Source organism: Bos grunniens, chromosome 3 (assembly GCF_055505025.1).
Source record: "Bos grunniens cultivar Pamir isolate PY7600 chromosome 3, Bosgru_T2T1.0, whole genome shotgun sequence".
NCBI classification, from domain to species: Eukaryota; Metazoa; Chordata; class Mammalia; order Artiodactyla; family Bovidae; genus Bos; species Bos grunniens.
Window position 1 is genome coordinate 34,944,001 of NC_141167.1, and position 17,315 is coordinate 34,961,315.

Sequence of the window (17,315 nt, forward strand, 5' to 3'; positions counted from 1 at the left end):
TTGGACCCTAGGTCCAAGTCTTTCTAACTCCAGAGTCTATACGCTTTCTCTTGCTTGCCCTGCAAGAATATTTTTGTCTGTCTAGATTATATCTATGACTTTACTTACATTAGCCTGCAGTTACACAAACATATGTCTATATGTAAAGCAGAAGATAGAGCTTCTATAATATTTAACATTCTTCCAGGTAGGTGTGTTTCTAAATCCATTTTATGGATGAGAGAGTTGAGGCACAGAGTGGAGAAGGGACTTAATAAAATATAATTAAGCCAGCACAGATTTCTGGGGATCTCCCAGTTGTGGGGAATTAAGACCAGGCTTAATGATCAGGCTGGCTCTTTTTTGACTGAATGCTGGAGAGATCAGTAATACTAAAGTTGATAAGATTTCATTGATTATTTTTTTGATTAATACTGAAATGGATATTGACACTAAACTTAACTTGTGTAGTGACTTGCTGTTCTAACCACCATCATGGTATTTTTACCTCCATGAATGGTTGAACAAATAGACTCCAGCAGGTAAAGGAATTTTCTTAGGGATACAGGGTGAAGGATTGTATTCAAGACTATGATACTGATCTCTCTCTCCCCTTGACTTTTTGTCTACTTTGGTGAAGATTTTTCATCAAACAATGGAGCAAGTGCTTCCTCCTATATAGAGCAGAATGTTTTAACTCAGTGTGAGTTCCTGGGCCCGGAGGCCCTGATTTCAAGTAAACCTGTGACCAACTCATCAGCTTCAGAAACTTATCTGGTATCCAGAGGGAATTTTTAACCAGGAGGCTCTACTTATTCTCTTCTGTATTAATACGTGACTGAAAACATGAGCTGTTGTTTTCGGTTGCTGAACTTGGGAACAAAAACAAAGACACAGAATAACCCGGTCCTAGGTTCTGACACCTCCACCACCTGTTAGGAGGACTTCCCACTCCAAGTTCAAAAGGTAGAAGGCTGCTGGAAAAGTGTTTGTTTGGGGGCCTGAGTTCTAAGATTGCACTTGCGTCACTGACTGTGTGAGTAGGCTTACCCTACGGGCCCACTGTTTTTCATGGCACAGAAACTCAACACATGATGCTTCACATCCATATAATATCCCCAAGTGCTAATGTTTACTTTGGGGCTCTCACATCCGCAGCTGTTGGTGGGAAAATGAACATCTCCAGTTATTGCTCAGTGGCGGCAGCCTCACATCTGAACTGCTGGCTGCTTCCTTATCATCTCTCCACGGGCCTGCTGAATTTCCTTGTTTTCAATTTTCTCTTAACTAAGCATTCATATGAGTCATAATAAAAGGCGAAGAGGAAAGAAAAAAATTTTTCCTACACTGGGAATCTTGAGGATCACCTCCTGGCACCCTGCAACCACTATAGATGTCTAGAGAAACTAAGGAATAAAATTTTTTGCAATATCAAAAAATTGCATTAGTCTCTAGTAAAATCTTTTAGTAGCGTCTCCCCCACCTACCTTGATAACTCTAATTTTACCATGTTCTGTGCTATGATTCTGATGTAAGAATTTGATTTCTGAAGACAATGAAAATGGAAACTCTTGAGGTAACACAAGGCAGCAAGTAAGAACACATAACTGATTCAAATGAATCAGAAATGGTATGGACCTAACAGAAGCAGAAGATATTAAGAAGAGGTGGCAAGAAGACACAGAAGAACTGTACAAAACAGATCTTCACAACCCAGATAATCACAATGGTGTGATCACTCACCTGGAGCCAGACATCCTGGAATACGAAGTCAAGTGGGCCTTAGGAAGCATCACTATCAACAAAGCTAGTGGAGGTGATGGAATTCCAGTTGAGCTATTTCAAATCCTAAAAGATGATGCTGTGAAAGTGCTGCACTCAATATGACAGCAGATTTGGAAAACTCAGCAGTGGCCACAGGACTGGAAAAGGTCAGTTTTCATTCCAATCCCAAAGAAAGGCCTTGCCAAAGAATACTCAAACTACCGCACAATTGCACTCATCTCACATGCTAGTAGAGAAATGCTCAAAATTCTCCAAGCCAGGCTCCAGCAATACATGAACCGTGAACTTCCAGATGTTTAAGCTGGTTTTAGAAAAAGCAGAGGAACCAGAGATCAAATTGCCAACATCCGTTGGATTATCAAAAAACCAAGAGAGTTCCAGAAACACATCTGTTTCTGCTTTATTGACTATGCCAAAGCCTTTGACTGTATGGACCACAGTAAACTGTGGAAAATTCTTCAAGATATGGGAATACCAGACAACCTTCCCTGCCTCCTGAGAAATCTGTATGCAGGTCAGGAAGCAACAGTTAGAACTGGACATGGAACAACAGAGTCAATTTGGAACCAATTGGTTCCAAATCAGGAAAGGAGTACGTTAAGGCTGTATATTGTCACCCTGCTTATTTAATTTATATGCAGAGTACATCATGAGAAACACTGGGCTGTATGAAGCACCAAGCTGGAATCATGATTGCTGGAAGAAATATCAATAACCTCAGATATGCAGATGACATCACGCTTAGGGCAGAAAGTGAAAGAGAATTAAAGAGCCTCTTGAAAGTGAAGAGGAGAGTGAAAAAGTTGGCTTAAAGCTCAACATTCAGAAAACTAAGATCATGGCATCTGGTCCCATCACTTCATGGCAGATAGAGGGGGAAACAGTGGAAACAATGACAAACTTTATTTTTGGGGGCTCCAAAATCACTGCAGATGGTGACTGCAGCCATGAAATTAAAAGATGCTTACTCCTTTGAAGAAAAGTTATGACCAACCTAGACAGCATATTAAAAAACAGAGACATTACTTTGCCAACAAAGGTCAGTCTAGTCACAGCTATGGTTTTTCCAGTGGTCATGTAGGGATGTGAGAGTTAGACTGTAAAGAAAGCTGAGTGCCAAAGAATTGATGCTTTTGAAGTGTGGTGTTGGAGAAGACTCTTGAGAGTCCCTTGGACTGCAAGAAGATCCAACCAGTCCATCTTGAAGGAAATCAGTCCTGAATATTCATTGAAAGGACTGATGTTGAAGCTGAAACTCCAATACTATGGCCATCTTATGCAAAGAACTGACTCATTTGAAAAGACCCTGATGATAGGAAAGATTGAAAATGGGAGGAGAAAGGAGGAAAAAGGATGACAGAGGATGAATTGGTTGGATGGGATCACCGACTCAATGGACATGAACTTGAGTAAACTCCAGGAGTTGGTGATGGACAGGGAGGGCTGCCGTGCTGCAGTCCATGGGGTTGCAAAGAGTCAGACATGATGAACGACTGAACTGAAAGGATTCAAATCCTGATTCTACTTACTGTCTATGTGACTTTGGGAAGTCGCTTGACACTCCATCCTTCAGTTTTTCCTCCTGTAAAATGGGAATAAAAATCACACCCACCTCGTAGAGTTGTTTGAAGAATAAATGAGGTAGTATTTGTAAAGCACTTAGAACAGTGTCTGTATATTTATGTGTGAGCAGTGGGATCTCAACAGATTTACATTATGAATGATAGAAGTGGGCAAGAGAAATTCAAATTTCCTTTCCTTTATTTAATAAATATGTGATATCTTCCTTTTATGTGCCATGTGTTATTATAGGAGTGTTAGATATGGTATTGAAAAGAAACAAGTTCCTACTCTGTAGAGCTTCTATTTGCTGATGGTGTTGTATCTTGCTGGAAGTGTTCATAAGCTCACATATGTGTATATATTTTATATGCACTGAATGCATGCATGCACATGCACACACATGCACGTGGATGGACATGTTCATGCATGTGCTTACATGAGTCCATATGTTTTCATTTGTTATACACTTCCATCTGCATATATGTATACATGCTGTGTTTCTCCAAATGCATGTACAAATGTACCTATATCTGCATGCTCTTAAATATGTATGTTTGGCTGAATGTTTGTATGTATGTTTGTATGTACATATGTGTGTGCCAATATACCCACACGCATACACTGGAGTGTAGTGTATGTGTGGGTTTGTGTGTATATGCATATATGCATTCATGTGTCTTTATCAGGTACTGCTAAGTGTTACGAAGATCAGATCTGTGTAAAGCAATGCAGAGTGCCAGCAGTTGCTGCCAGTACAGAGAGTTCTGGAAAGTTTAATCCAGAGTGGTGACATTTGAGGAAACATACCTTAGCAGAGTAAGGGAACATTTTGTGGTTTAAGAAGCAAGTAGCAATTAATTCAGTCAGCAAATATGTTTTAGGCCCATACTTGGCCCTGAGATGCCATACAGGAAACTGGGGCTACCAGGGTGAAGATGACCCAGGCCTTTCTTTAGAGGAGCTTAGCAGCTGGTAGACAAGGCAGACCTGTCATCAGGAAAATCTCACTGGAAGCTGCATCCTGCTTTTCCCAGATGAAAGGGAAGTGTCACAAGAGTGCAGGGAATAGATCAACCACCTCTGCCAGGACAAGAGAGAGAAGCATCACTTAGGAGGTGGAAATGGGATAAGCATTTCAAGAGGCCAGGACAGAATGTGAAAAATGTCCGAGTGTGATAAGGCCTGACTCCATCAAGGATCCTTTCAGTATGGCAAGCCTGCAGTCCATCTCTGAGGGGAACAGTGAGAGATGGCCCAGAAAGCAGAAGCCATGTACCATAGTATGGGTTCTGAGCTCCCAGCTTTGCCATTGGTTTTTAACAAGTTACATAGCTGCTCTACGCCTCAGAGTTCTTTTCTCTAAATGGAGATGATCCTCTGGAATTGTGTAGACACCTTCTCCTAACACATGGTGAGCCCTTAAGTGTTAGCTCTTCCAGGTCAGAAGCTCAAATGTAAAAAGCCTTGAATTCCAAGTCTAGGAGACTGGATGTGAAAATTAAGTTGGATCAACCATATCTATTCAAGTAGCTTCCTCAGCACTGATTGTCATGTGACAACCATGTCAAGTGTTCTACAGGACGCATTTGCCTTGAGAGTACGTCTACAGTTTGTAATACCAACGGATGATAGTCCAAAAGAAATAGAGCAGTAAAAAAAATAATAATGATATATCAATTTAACCTTAAAGCAAAAATTTACTTCAAGGGAATGAAGCAGATATTTGTTCTCCCAGGCCCTGGGAATTCAGAAATAACCTGCTTTTTTCTGCCAGGGCTTTGCACTCTTCCTTTACAGCATCACTTCCCAACCTGCAGAAGTGTAGCTGGAAGGCGAAATACATTTCCCCATCTCTGACTTCCATATCTCAGCATCACGGTTTCTCATCCATCAGGTCTGAGGGTGGCAGTGATCCTTTTCACTGTCTCGTACCCACCCTGATCTTGGCCACTGTCTTTATGTGAGAAGTTTTATCTCTGGTCCTGTCATCTCTCTCTTCAAATCCAAACAGTAATGTACAAAGTCTGCCCGTGCTCACTGTAGTCTGAGATGCTGAATGTTCTTCCAGAATCCTTAAGGATTTCTATGCCCATACTTCTCAATATTCCATCTTCATTTTTTTGGTGGTAATACAAATGTTCCCACATAGCTGCCCTCCGTTCCCATTTTGTTTAGAAATTATTATTTACTGGAGACTGAAAATGGAAAATGCACAGAGGAGCAATATGAAAAAATAAGTCATTTACATTATTTCCAATTCTCTGTAGTAAATTGAAATCATCATCCAGATAATCCAAAAAAAACACAAATATTTTACTTTGAACATAGAATGACGTAAGTTTTCGTTTGTTTGTACATCTGATTCCTGATCTTATTTACTTATTACAGTGGTTTGAATATGCAGAGTCAATCAAGGATTAATTAAAATGCAGAGTACTGGGTTCCCACAACCACCACTACCATAAATACTGAATAGTAGCTTTGACTGTGGCCTAAACATCTGCCTTGAATCCAGTCCCCACATGATACTAATGGACTTCACCACCAGCACTTTAAAAGATGTGCGAGGGATGGTCAGAACTCAGGTTGGTTCCAGTCAAAGTTATCTGATGTTTATAACCCAGAAAGAACAAAACTGAGTCCAGGCTAACTGAAGGACTGCTTTTAAAATTTTCTATTTGAAAAGTAGAGCAATAAAGAGCTCTTCCAATCTGGTACACTTACCATAAGTTGGGCACTGCATAAGTGTTTACCTTACAACACTTACAACTCTGGCTATGTACGTTCTTCCCACCCCCATGTAAAGGTCAAAATGAGACTTACTTCGGTTCAGGCATGTGGGTGGGATGAGAGGAGAACCTTGAAGGTCTATCTGACTCTGGGTCTCCTGTTCTTACCATCAGGTAGCTTCACCCAAGCCTGTGTTAACTGAGTTAGCCATAAACAAAATTTTTTTTTTTTAATGTTGAAAAAAGGGAAAACGTGGTGAACCTTTGAATCAAATGTTCAGGTCTAGGGAAAGCTGAGGTTCTTATATTCTGTTTAAAGAGATTGTGTTAGGCTGTTGAGCTGTGTTATTACAGGTTCCTGGGCTGAATTTAGCCTAGTGAGTTAAAAGCGTACCAGCCTTGTGACTCACCACTGTGAAACTGAGGTGGGGAGGGCGGGCGACTCTGCCACCAGTATCAGTAACATGAGTGAAGACTCCACACACCTTTTATATTCAGGCCTCTCACCACTGAAACTTGTAAAGAAAAACCCACACAATTCGATTCTGTGGAACACATTAAATATTCTTGAATAATATGTGTCTTATTCACACATTGTCTGGTTTACTGTGGTGTAACCTAATTGCCCAGCCTAATGCATGTGGGATAATAATTCTTTCCCCGTGTGCATATCTCTAAATGTAACACATAGAGAATAACATTTAAGTAGATGATTATATTACTGTCTCCCCTACTTAGACTATGAGCTTCTTGCGGGCAATGAATCTGGTCATATTCATCTCCATAACTTCAGAGCCCAGCACTTAACCCAGTAAGTATATACTTCAGTTAATGTTTTTGCCTATAAACATGCTAAGCACTATGCTATTAATAGTGTGGCAAAAAACAGTGATGTAAAGAAGTTCTTAGCCTGAGGACTAAGTTCTATAGGAATTTGGAAAAGGGAGAAGTCTCTCTCAGGAGAAACAGTAAGACAATGGAAAGACAAGATACTAAAATTCTTTGAATAACTTCAGTATGGCAGTAATGTGCTAGGTAGTGTTCTTGCCTGGAGAATCCCAGGGACAGCGGAGCCTGGTGGGCTGCCGTCTGTGGGGTCACACAGAGTCGGACATGACTGAAGCGACTTAGCAGCAGCAGCAGCAGCAGTCTACTTGTATGATCGTCATATCAACTCCAGCAGCTTACACAAGATCACACAACTAGTAATGAGAACCCTAGAATGTCAGCTGCCATAGTCCTTTAGGAAAGTGTGAGGGGTAGCCTTTGAACTGAACCCAGAATAATAAGTATCTTCTCCATTGCAAGCAATGAAATATAAAGTAGTCTGGATGGGGAGAATAGCATTCATGAAGCCACTAGAACGGGCTTGAGAAATGGTAAGCGTTTCGATCTGGCCGAAGTCTGTAATATCTGTAAGAGACTCCTGGAAGACGGGTTATAAGGATCAAATAGGTGGGGAGAAAATGGCACTACTTGAGCATCATGTTGAAAATCTGTGCTCCCCTCCTCTTCACAGGCATCGTCAAGGCACTGAAGGTGGTTTTAAACAAGATACTTATTCCAAGCAGATGTTTCTATATTTCCCAAAAGTTTGGGAAGAGGAAAGTGCAAAGGAGAAGGAGGAGTCTATAATAGCATTGTACCAGGGGACCTTGAAAGAAATCCAGGGAATTTGAACAGAATACAGGGAATTTGCCAGTTTTCCTCCTCCTCCCCCCTCTGGACACCTCCTCCACCTTCTTTCTCCTCTTCCACTTTTCTCCTTCTCCTTCTTTTCTAAACTCACTGATTATGCAAAAGTTACTGAAAATTTTGGATGCTCTTTATATTTCTCCTATTACTAAATGTATGAAAGTATCTTTTGAATTTCAAATGAAGTTTCTCTCATAATTGGCAAAATATAATAAATAACTTGTTAACTTTAAAGTAGTCAGAATAATTTATTCAATTTTAAGCTGGGCTTTCATTAAAACTTATTTTATTTAATGGCGGTATCCACTTGACTTGAGGGGCCATGATCAAAAGAGAAGCCCAGAGAATTTGACTTGATATTTCTACCCTTTACACAAGACATTTGCTGATTTGAAATCTGCAGCTGAGATTCTAGCAAGCTAAGCACCAATTTGGTAACCTCCCCAGGACGGAAGGACAACAACTTGAGTTCAGGGATCATTAAGGATGAAGGATACTGGTAAACACTCTAGACTTTTAGTTGGAGCCATAAGAGTAAACTGGAAAAGACAAACTTTACTGAAGCCTGGCTTTGAATCAAGTCAGCACCTAATTAAATGCAGCTAAATCTCTCCCTCTTCAGCTAACTGCAAGAAGCAAAACTGTATTTTTTCTGGAGGAAGACAACATAAGAGGTTCAACTTATACATAAAATTTTTCATTTACAGTTTCTCCACTTAGGTATGTAAAATATAGGAATTTTCATAAATCAAGAGAAAAACCAAACCCACAGATGATTGAGATGTTGGAAGTATTATATTCAAGAAATTATAGGAAAAGATGGAGAATTCAGAGGACTGGGAAGTTTAGAAAGAACCAAATGGAAATTCTAGAGCTGAAAATGCAATAACTAAAATTAACAGCAGATTCAATACAGCCTAAGAAAGAATTAATGAACTGGACAGTAGGTCAGGAAAATATCCATACTGCCACATAGTATACAAAAGGATGGAAAATACACAAGAGTATGAGATATGAGCATGGTAAAGGGGTCTGGCAGAGATAGAATCAGAAGCCTAGAAGGAGAGGAGATATATTATAAAGCAGAAGCTATATTTGAAAAGATAATTTCCAAAAGTTTTCCAAAATGGGTAAAAGAACTCAAGTGAATCATTTTAACATTTGAAAAAAAAAAAACTATTAATGCAGTTTCATATTTAAAAAAGAAGAAAATGATAGGATTATTTTAATAGCTGCTTAAAGAAAGACTTTTCATAAATAAAATGTAAGACAGATTCATGACTTTAAAAAAAATCTTGGCAAACGTAGAACAGAAAGGAACTTTCTTTATTCTGATTAAGGGTGCACACAGAACAAAACACTTAATTCAAACATCAGACTTAATGGTGAAGTAAAACTTTCCCATTCTTACCACTTTTATTCCACATTTTAGTGTATGTCCTAGCCACAGCAGTAAGTCAAGAAAAATATAAAGATTATGAGAAAGAAGTACAACTGGTGTCATAAATGACATAACACACATATAGAAAATTTAATATTTTATAGATAAAGTATTAAAATCTATAGATAATTTAGCAATATTGCTATTCAAAAAGTCAGGACAGAAATAAATTTGATTTTCATAAAGGACAAATGTTTATTTAAAATACTAAAATTTTAAATAGCATAATTTACAGTAATATAAAAAAATCCAATACCTAGAAGTAAATTTAATGGCAGATATTTAGGACATCTATGCACAAATCTATAAAATATTATTGAAAGAAACTGAAGAAGACACAAATGAATGGAGGGATATATGATGTTCATTGATTGGAAGACTCAATATTATAATCTCCTTTTTTTGTTCTTTCCAGTTTCTTATATGGACTCAATGAGTCCAGTTCAAAATTCTAGCAGATTTATGTGTGAGGGGGTAGAAATTGATGGTCAAATTCTGAAACTTTATGGAAAGAGCCAATAATAAACAAGATAACTTTGGAGAAGAACAAAGTTGGGAGAATTTAATACTACCAGATATATATAAAAAAATTGTTATAAAGTAATAAAGGCTGGTATTATGGCATGGGTATACCAACCAGGGCTTCCCTGGTGGCTCAGAGGGTAAAGCGTCTGCCTGCAATGCAGGAGACCTGGGTTCGATCCCTGGGTCAGGAAGATCCCTTGGAGAAGGAAATGGCAACCCACTCTAGTACTCTTGCCTGGAAAATCCCATGGACAGAGAAGCCTGGTAGACTACAGTTCATGGGATCGCAAAGAGTCGGACACGACTGAGCGACTTCACTTTCATTTTCAGACAAACCAGAGGAAAACAGATTAAGGAGTCTAGAAACAGACTTACTCATATATAAACAATTAATTTATTACCGGGGTAGTACTGCAGATCTGTGAGGTGTGTTAATTGGATATCGGTATGGGAAAAATTGGATGTTGCCCCTTACCTTATACCATCAAGTGAAAGTGACTCAGTCGTGTCCAACCCTTTACGACCCCATGGACTATATAGTCCATGAAATTCTCCAGGCCAGAATACTGGAGTGGGTAGCCTTTCCCTTGTCCAGGGGATCTTCCCAACCCAGGGATTGAACCCAGGTCTTCTGCATTGCAGGCAGATACTTTACCAGCTGAGCCACCAGGGAAGCCCAAGAGTACTGGAGTCGGTAGCCTATCCCTTCTCCAGCAGATCTTCCCAACCCAGAAATCGAACCAGGGTCTCCTGCACTGCAGATGGATTCTTTACCAGCTGAGCTACTAGGGAAACCCCATACATTAAAAATAAATTTCAGTGGATTTTATATACAATTTATAGACAATGGACTATTATTCAGTAATTAAAAAGAATGGCATCTTGCCATTTGTGCCAACATGGATAGACCTCAAGGGCATTATGCTAAGTGAAATGGATAGGACAGGAAAAGACAAATACTGTATGATCTCTCTTATATGTGGAATCAAAAAACAAATCCCAAGCTCATAAATACAGAGAACAGGTTGTTGGTTGCTAGAGGCAGGGGGTGAGAAGTCGGAGAAATGGATGAAGGAGGTCAAAAGCTAATGAAAAAAAGAAATGAGGAATGGATACCAAACCTTCCCAGCTAAGTTCTGATAACTGACAATGGTTCAGTACTTCAGTGAATTGTGAAAATGACTTTGAACCCTTTCATCATTTTTATTTTTTGCATGTTCCTCCCTCTGCCATGGTAAGAGTAAAAGCAAAATTTACTAGTTTACAGGGTGTTTTTTTTTTTTTCTTTTCCATGGAAATTTCTTTTCTTCTCAGTAGTCTAGTTGTTTTTTTTTTTTAATTTTTAACTTTACAATATTGTATTGGTTTTGCCATATATCAAAATGAATCCGCCACAGGTATACATGTGTTCCCCATCCTGAACCCTCCTTCCACCTTCCTCCCCATACCATCCCTCTGGGTCGTCCCAGTGCACCAGCCCCAAGCATCCAGTATCGTGCATTGAACCTGGACTGGCGACTCATTTCATATATGATATTATACATGTTTCAATGCCATTCTCCCAAATCATCCCACCCTCTCCCTCTCCCACAGAGTCCAAAAGACTGTTCTATACATCAGTGTCTCTTTTGCTATCTCATATACAGGGTTATTGTTGCCATCTTTCTAAATTCCATATATATGCATTAGTCTACTGTATTCGTGTTTTTCTTTCTGGCTTACTTCACTCTGTATAATAGGCTCCAGTTTCATCCACCTCATTAGAACTGATTCAAATGTATTCTTTTTAATGGCTGAGTAATACTCCATTGTGTATATGTACCACTGCTTTCTTATCCATTCATCTGCTGATGGACATCTAGGTTGCTTCCATGTCCTGGCTATTATAAACAGTGCTGCGATGAACATTGGGGTACACGTATCTCTTTCCCTTCTGGTTTCCTCAGTGTGTATGCCCAGCAGTGGGATTGCTAGGTCGTAAGGTAGTTCTATTTCCAGTTTTTTTAAGGAATCTCCACACTGTTCTCCATAGTGGCTGTACTAGTTTGCATTCTCACCAACAGTGTAAGAGGGTTCCCTTTTCTCCACACCCTCTCCAGCATTTATTGCTTGTAGACTTTTGGATCGCAGCCATTCTGACTGGCGTGAAATGGTACCTCATAGTGGCTTTGATTTGCATTTCTCTGATAATGAGTGATGTTGAGCATCTTTTCATGTGTTTGCTAGCCATCTGTATGTCTTCTTTGGAGAAATGTCTATTTAGTTCTTTGGCCCATTTTTTGATTGGGTCATTTATTTTTCTGGAATTGAGCTGTAGGAGTTGCTTATATATTTTTGAGATTAGTTGTTTGTCAGTTGCTTCATTTGCTATTATTTTCTCCCATTCTGAAGGCTGTCTTTTTACCTTGCTTATAGTTTCCTTTGTTGTGCAGAAGCTTTTAAGTTTAATTAGTTTAAGTTTTATCCTAAAAAATTCCAGGTTGCTAGTCAGATTATTTTTGTTCTTAATAAAGTTTGGTTGCATTGCTTGATTGATAACAGCCCAAATGAACTCCAGCCACACAGCTCCAAAGAAAAAGAATGCAGTAAAGAAGAAAAGAACACCTGTGGAGCTGCCAGAATCTAGGTTGCAGATTGGCAGATGGCAGAACGTGGGGAGGCTGTAGATGATGATGAGGACTGGCCAGCTTTGGGGGACAGCGCCCAGGGACAGCATAACAGGTGTGCCTGGACAATGCAAGGTTGGAAGGCCTGGCGAGTGGAAGCTGCTTCACATTGTCTGTTCAATTGCTGCCTCTGGTCCACACTGCTGATGGCCTTGGGAGTTATCTCTCCAAAGAGTGCTCAAAGAGATGCACTGACTTGGACACACTCCAGGTTTGCCCAGAGGTGCTTTGAAGTGATGGACTGGGTGTTATTTTTTAAATCACTCAAGAATTCTTCCCTTCATAGTAAAGAACTTAGAAGGAGTGAGAGCAAAGTCAGAGTGAAAAAATAATATGAACACACAGCATATATCCAACAGAATTAAGTACCTGTGTGTACCGAAAAGCCCTGTCCAAGAATACCCACAACTCCATTCCTATACTCTCAGGGTTGGAATAAAGCATGACTTCCAGAGCCAGACAGCCTGATTCTTATTCCACATATCACCTGCTCTCTGTGATCACTGGTCATTACTCACCCTGCTGGCTCGCAGGTTCTTGTTTCTCAGATGGGTCTCATAACAATTGTGTGGATTCACTTCTATGATCATTTACAAAAAGCACCTAGAAGAGTTCCTGGAGCAGGTAAAAACTACACAGGTGTTAGCTCTTATTCTAATGGTGTTGTAGAGAAGACCTAAAGCTTTTCAGGTAGGCTGCAGCAAGACCTGGAGTGAGTGGCCACAGCCGAGTTAGAGGAGGCCTCTGATCACCAGGTCAAAGAGGAAACAGGCCCTCAGTGGGGAAGCCTGTCTGGACCCACACATGGTGAGACCCTTCTGCTCGTCACTTGCTGTGCTCCTTTGGCAGCCATGGTCAGGCTGCCGGGTACCTGCATCCTTGGCTCCCAGGAGATTGTGAACCCTAGAAGGACAGTGATTATGTTTTTTCAGGTACTGTTTCCCCTGCAGTGCTAAGCATGCTGCCTCATGGAGAGCTGTGCTCAGTAAACGTTTATCAAATTGGATCCTACCCAATGGAGGAGAGAGAGAATATTATTCAGGGCCTAAGATGTGATCACAGCACTTTTCTTTCAAAACAAGATTGCCTTTTTACACTTTTACTTTGAAATCATCACTTCACTTTTACAAAGGAGGTATTAGAGGCTCAAGGAACTCAGCTCATTTGCTCAAAGTCATGTAGCTGGAAACATCTCTTTCTCCCTGAAGTCCAGGGCTCTTGCAGACCATCCCCCTTCCCCCCAGAGCCCAGGGCAGGCCCAGAGAAAGAAGAGAGGAACCTGGCCAGGGCTAACTATCCCAAGAACGTGGATGTCGGGAGCAGGTGTGTAGGTGGAAAGGGAGGGCTGAATGTTGATCTCTTGTCGTTTCATCAGCAGTTTTTGAAAAATCCCAGTGTATTCCTTGTGGGATTTTCTATAATTCATTTTTGCTCTCGTCTTCCACACTATTTATTTACCTAAGCCTTTGTTCTCTTTGAAACTATTTGAGCCACATGTCATTCATTCGCTGTGTTAAAACCCTGGACCCTTTATCCTGCTCAGGTTTTGTTTTGTTTTTCCTCTCTCCAGCTGCTCCGCATGACTCTCATTCAGCGATGGGTCGCCTTACACTCCCACCCCCACTCAGCCAGTAATAGGTCCCAGGAACAGAGGATCCAGCTTCAAAAATCTATTGTTCTTTTTTGTCTGCTTGTTGTCTGAAGCGTGGCGCAAGGTTAGATCAGTCAGTCTAGGTGTAGTGAAGCCCTGTTACCCTCTCTGGGGGAGATCCTAGCCCCGTAGAAACTTGCCTGGTTTTGGCTCTGGGAGGGAATTCCAGGCTTTGAAGAATCTGTCAATGTTCAACTAACCCCACAAAACCTCTGGACATTTTTTGATGGAACCAAAACTCACACCAAGGGAGGAGGCACTGAGTGTGGCCTCAGAGGCTAGGGAGAGAGAACTGGGGAGCCAACTATGATATTTTCCTCTGAAATTTCAGGCCTCTTTCCCAGGTTCAGGTGTCCAAAAGAATCTGTCTGAGCAAGTCCCATCTCCCCTTAGTGTTGTCCTGAATCGTCTCACCAGTCTGCTCTATGTCTTTGAGGGGACTGTCTGGGTGATTACTTCCTTTCTCACCTGCGGAGTGCCTTCAGAGAATTTGATAAATGAGACCATTTGTCTAGGGCCAAGAAAAGATTACTATCTCCCGGGAGAAGTTGGACACTGATATTTATTTAGCAGTTTTTATATCCCAGGCACAAGGCTGCTTGCCTTACGTGTAGGGTGACCATACATTACAACTTGCTCAGGGCTTGGGATGGGGGCGTGCTTCCTGGGACACTGGGTATACAGTGCTATTGTTGCTGTTGTTCAGCCACTAAATCATGTCCAGTTGCAACCCCATGAACTGCAGCACACTAGGCTTCCCTGTCCTTCAGTGTCTCCCGGAGTTTGCTCAAACTCATGTCCATTGAGTTCAGGATGCCTCATCTTCTGTAGCCCTCTTGTCCTCCAGCCTTCAATCTTTCCCAGCATCAGAGTCTTCTCCAAGGAGTCAGCTCTTCGCATCAGATGGCCAAGTAGATGCTGTTAGTCCCACCTCCCACCTGAGAAAACTGAGGCCCAAAGAGGCGAGTTAGCTTATGCAATGTGCTGAGTGCTTGTGCTTATGCACTAGCTGATGCTGCATAGTGCACACGTGGTGGACCTGGGAACCCAGTATAAATTGTCTGCCTTCTGATCCAGAGCCTGTCCAACCGTGTTCTTCACAATACAGGGTTGCATCTTCTTCAGATTCTGTAGGCCAGTAGTTCACATCATCTGTTTCTCTCTCCTTTGTCTTATCTGTCTATCTCTAGGCTACTGGAAATGCTTTTCCTTTCCTATTCTCTCCCGCTGCTGACTGAGGAGACTCCTGCTTCCCCTCCTTGAGGAGGTCCTTCTTGACCATCCAAACTAGATCAGGGGTCCTGGCTGCATACTTTGATTAGACAGGTTCAGATCTGAGTCACTGGTTGTTCCTTATTTTCTTGTGTCTGCCTGTGTCCCTTTTCTACCTCCTAGACTGGGATCCAGTAGTAAAAAAGGAAACAATTTTCATCTTTAGCATTCTTGCTCCTCACAGTGCCTGGCTTATAACTGGGAATCAATAAATAGCTGTCAAATTAACTAACTTATAAAACATCAGAAGGCAACTGTGTGATTTAGTCTCACAGTTTTAGATCTATGTAAGGACTTATTCCAGAAGACACATTTGTGATACTTGGACCAGCTCTCTTAATTTTATTTCTTTTACTTAGATGGTAAGTGATTTTTGTGACTTAACTTGGCTGTTTGGATTGGATTTCAACTTGACCCTTTTCCATGTCTAATGCCCGTGAGTGAAAAATTGTTTTTTATGATGTCACAGATGAGAATGTCCAAGTCATCTAGAGGCTGTGTTGCGGTTACAAAGAAAGGAATTTCTGAAATCAAGCTTTTGCTTAGTTAGTCTTTACTGTGGATTTTGCCAGTGTTCTCTGTGTCTCAGATTTCCAAGCTATTACATATTATAGCCTACCTTTGAGATTTGATCTTTCTGGGTAGAAGGGAGAACAGAGGAGTGAGACCCACATACAATTATCTGAGGGTCTCTTCTTTGTTCTCTGACCTTCCTAAAGCTCTTGTTTTGGCATCTGATGGGTGCAAGTCTTGGACAAGTGTGACATTTAGAATCGATGTTCGCCATCACCAAGTGGTACTGTAGGAAGAACGATCCTACATGTTATTGTGGGTTTAAGGAGTATAAATAGCTTTTAGTTCATTATCAGCAGTGTTTAAAATGTTAGCCTGGATTGTTCCTACTACCTGGTGTCTCATTTTTGTGATTCCCCTGAGCCCTCAATTATGCTGTCATCAGTTGTACACACAAGGACAGAAAACAAATGTTCCAGTCACTCTCTGTAGGCCCAAATCCCTCTGGCAGAGCGTGCAGCATGCTGAGAGGGAATGCCTGAACAGTCGTGCCAAGCCCTGCTTTAACGCCGAAGACTGAGATTGGTCAATAGTAACAACGATGGCAGAACTATATGGAGCAAACTGTGATCCGGGTACCAACCTGCTCACCTTGTCTTCACAATAGCGCTCGGAGCTACATTCTGTTATCATTCCAATTTCATAGGCAAGGGAACCGAGGCCCAACAAGGTTAAGTGACTTGACTAAGCTGCAGACTTGAAGTCAGGCAGTCTGATTCTAGAGCACTTGTTCTTCACCATTATGCCTGAAATAGTGCAGATATCTTGTAAAGTCTGTTCACATCTCATTTAGGCAAAAACCTTTCCTATTATCTTTCCAGTTCTGTGGATGGGGGCATGGCCTGAGGGGAACAGAGATGGTGGCAGTGTCAAGGTGTGCGAAATTTCTTTGTAGAAGTTTTACCTAGGATTTTTTTTTTTTTAAGATACACCTACTTTAGGATTTGGACTGGATGCATTCTAAGTGACATTTCTTTCAAAGCCAAAGTGATCCTTCATCAAACACTGGGATCACAGAAATCTTTTCAGCTGTTTCACTCCCCTTCATTTGTTAGGCTTGAGATGAACCCTTTGGGCTTGCTGTGGTGGATTATGACAGTAAATCCTGAAAGAGATCTGAGTTCAGCTCTGCTGTCTGTGAATATTTGAAATTCCTGTAAGTGGTTGGAAAGAAAGGAACTAGTTTCTGTAGCTCCATGAGATTTAGCATTGGGTGGATCTGATCTGTGTGTTGTCTTCCCTCGCTCTGACTCTGAAGGACCTTGAATAAGTTCCTTGAACAACTTTTGGTCTCATTTTCTGAGTTACTAAAACAGTGTGATAACAGCTACCTCTTGAGATCATTTTAAGAATTTAATACAATAATACTTGTAAGGTCTGAGACATAATACAGTGTTTCAATAATCAGAAGGGTCTTAGGACCTTTATCTTTACCA

At 40.9% G+C, this 17,315-nt stretch overlaps 1 protein-coding gene across 28 annotated transcripts in view; it reads left to right on the top strand.

Moving 5' to 3' along the window:
* The window catches only part of FGGY (FGGY carbohydrate kinase domain containing), a 532,748-nt gene that overhangs the window by 264,150 nt on the left and 251,283 nt on the right, over positions 1–17,315 (top strand). For 2 of the 28 annotated variants that reach the window (XM_086390255.1, XM_086390256.1), the window contains exons 8-9: positions 6,795–6,867; positions 7,576–7,985. The exons of the other annotated variants lie outside the window; for them this stretch is intronic. In XM_086390255.1, the coding sequence (XP_086246381.1) occupies positions 6,795–6,867; positions 7,576–7,735 (233 nt within the window). In that variant the 3' untranslated portion in view covers positions 7,736–7,985. Of the gene's footprint in view, positions 1–6,794; positions 6,868–7,575; positions 7,986–17,315 lie in introns of those variants that run through there. 28 annotated transcript variants of the gene reach the window in all.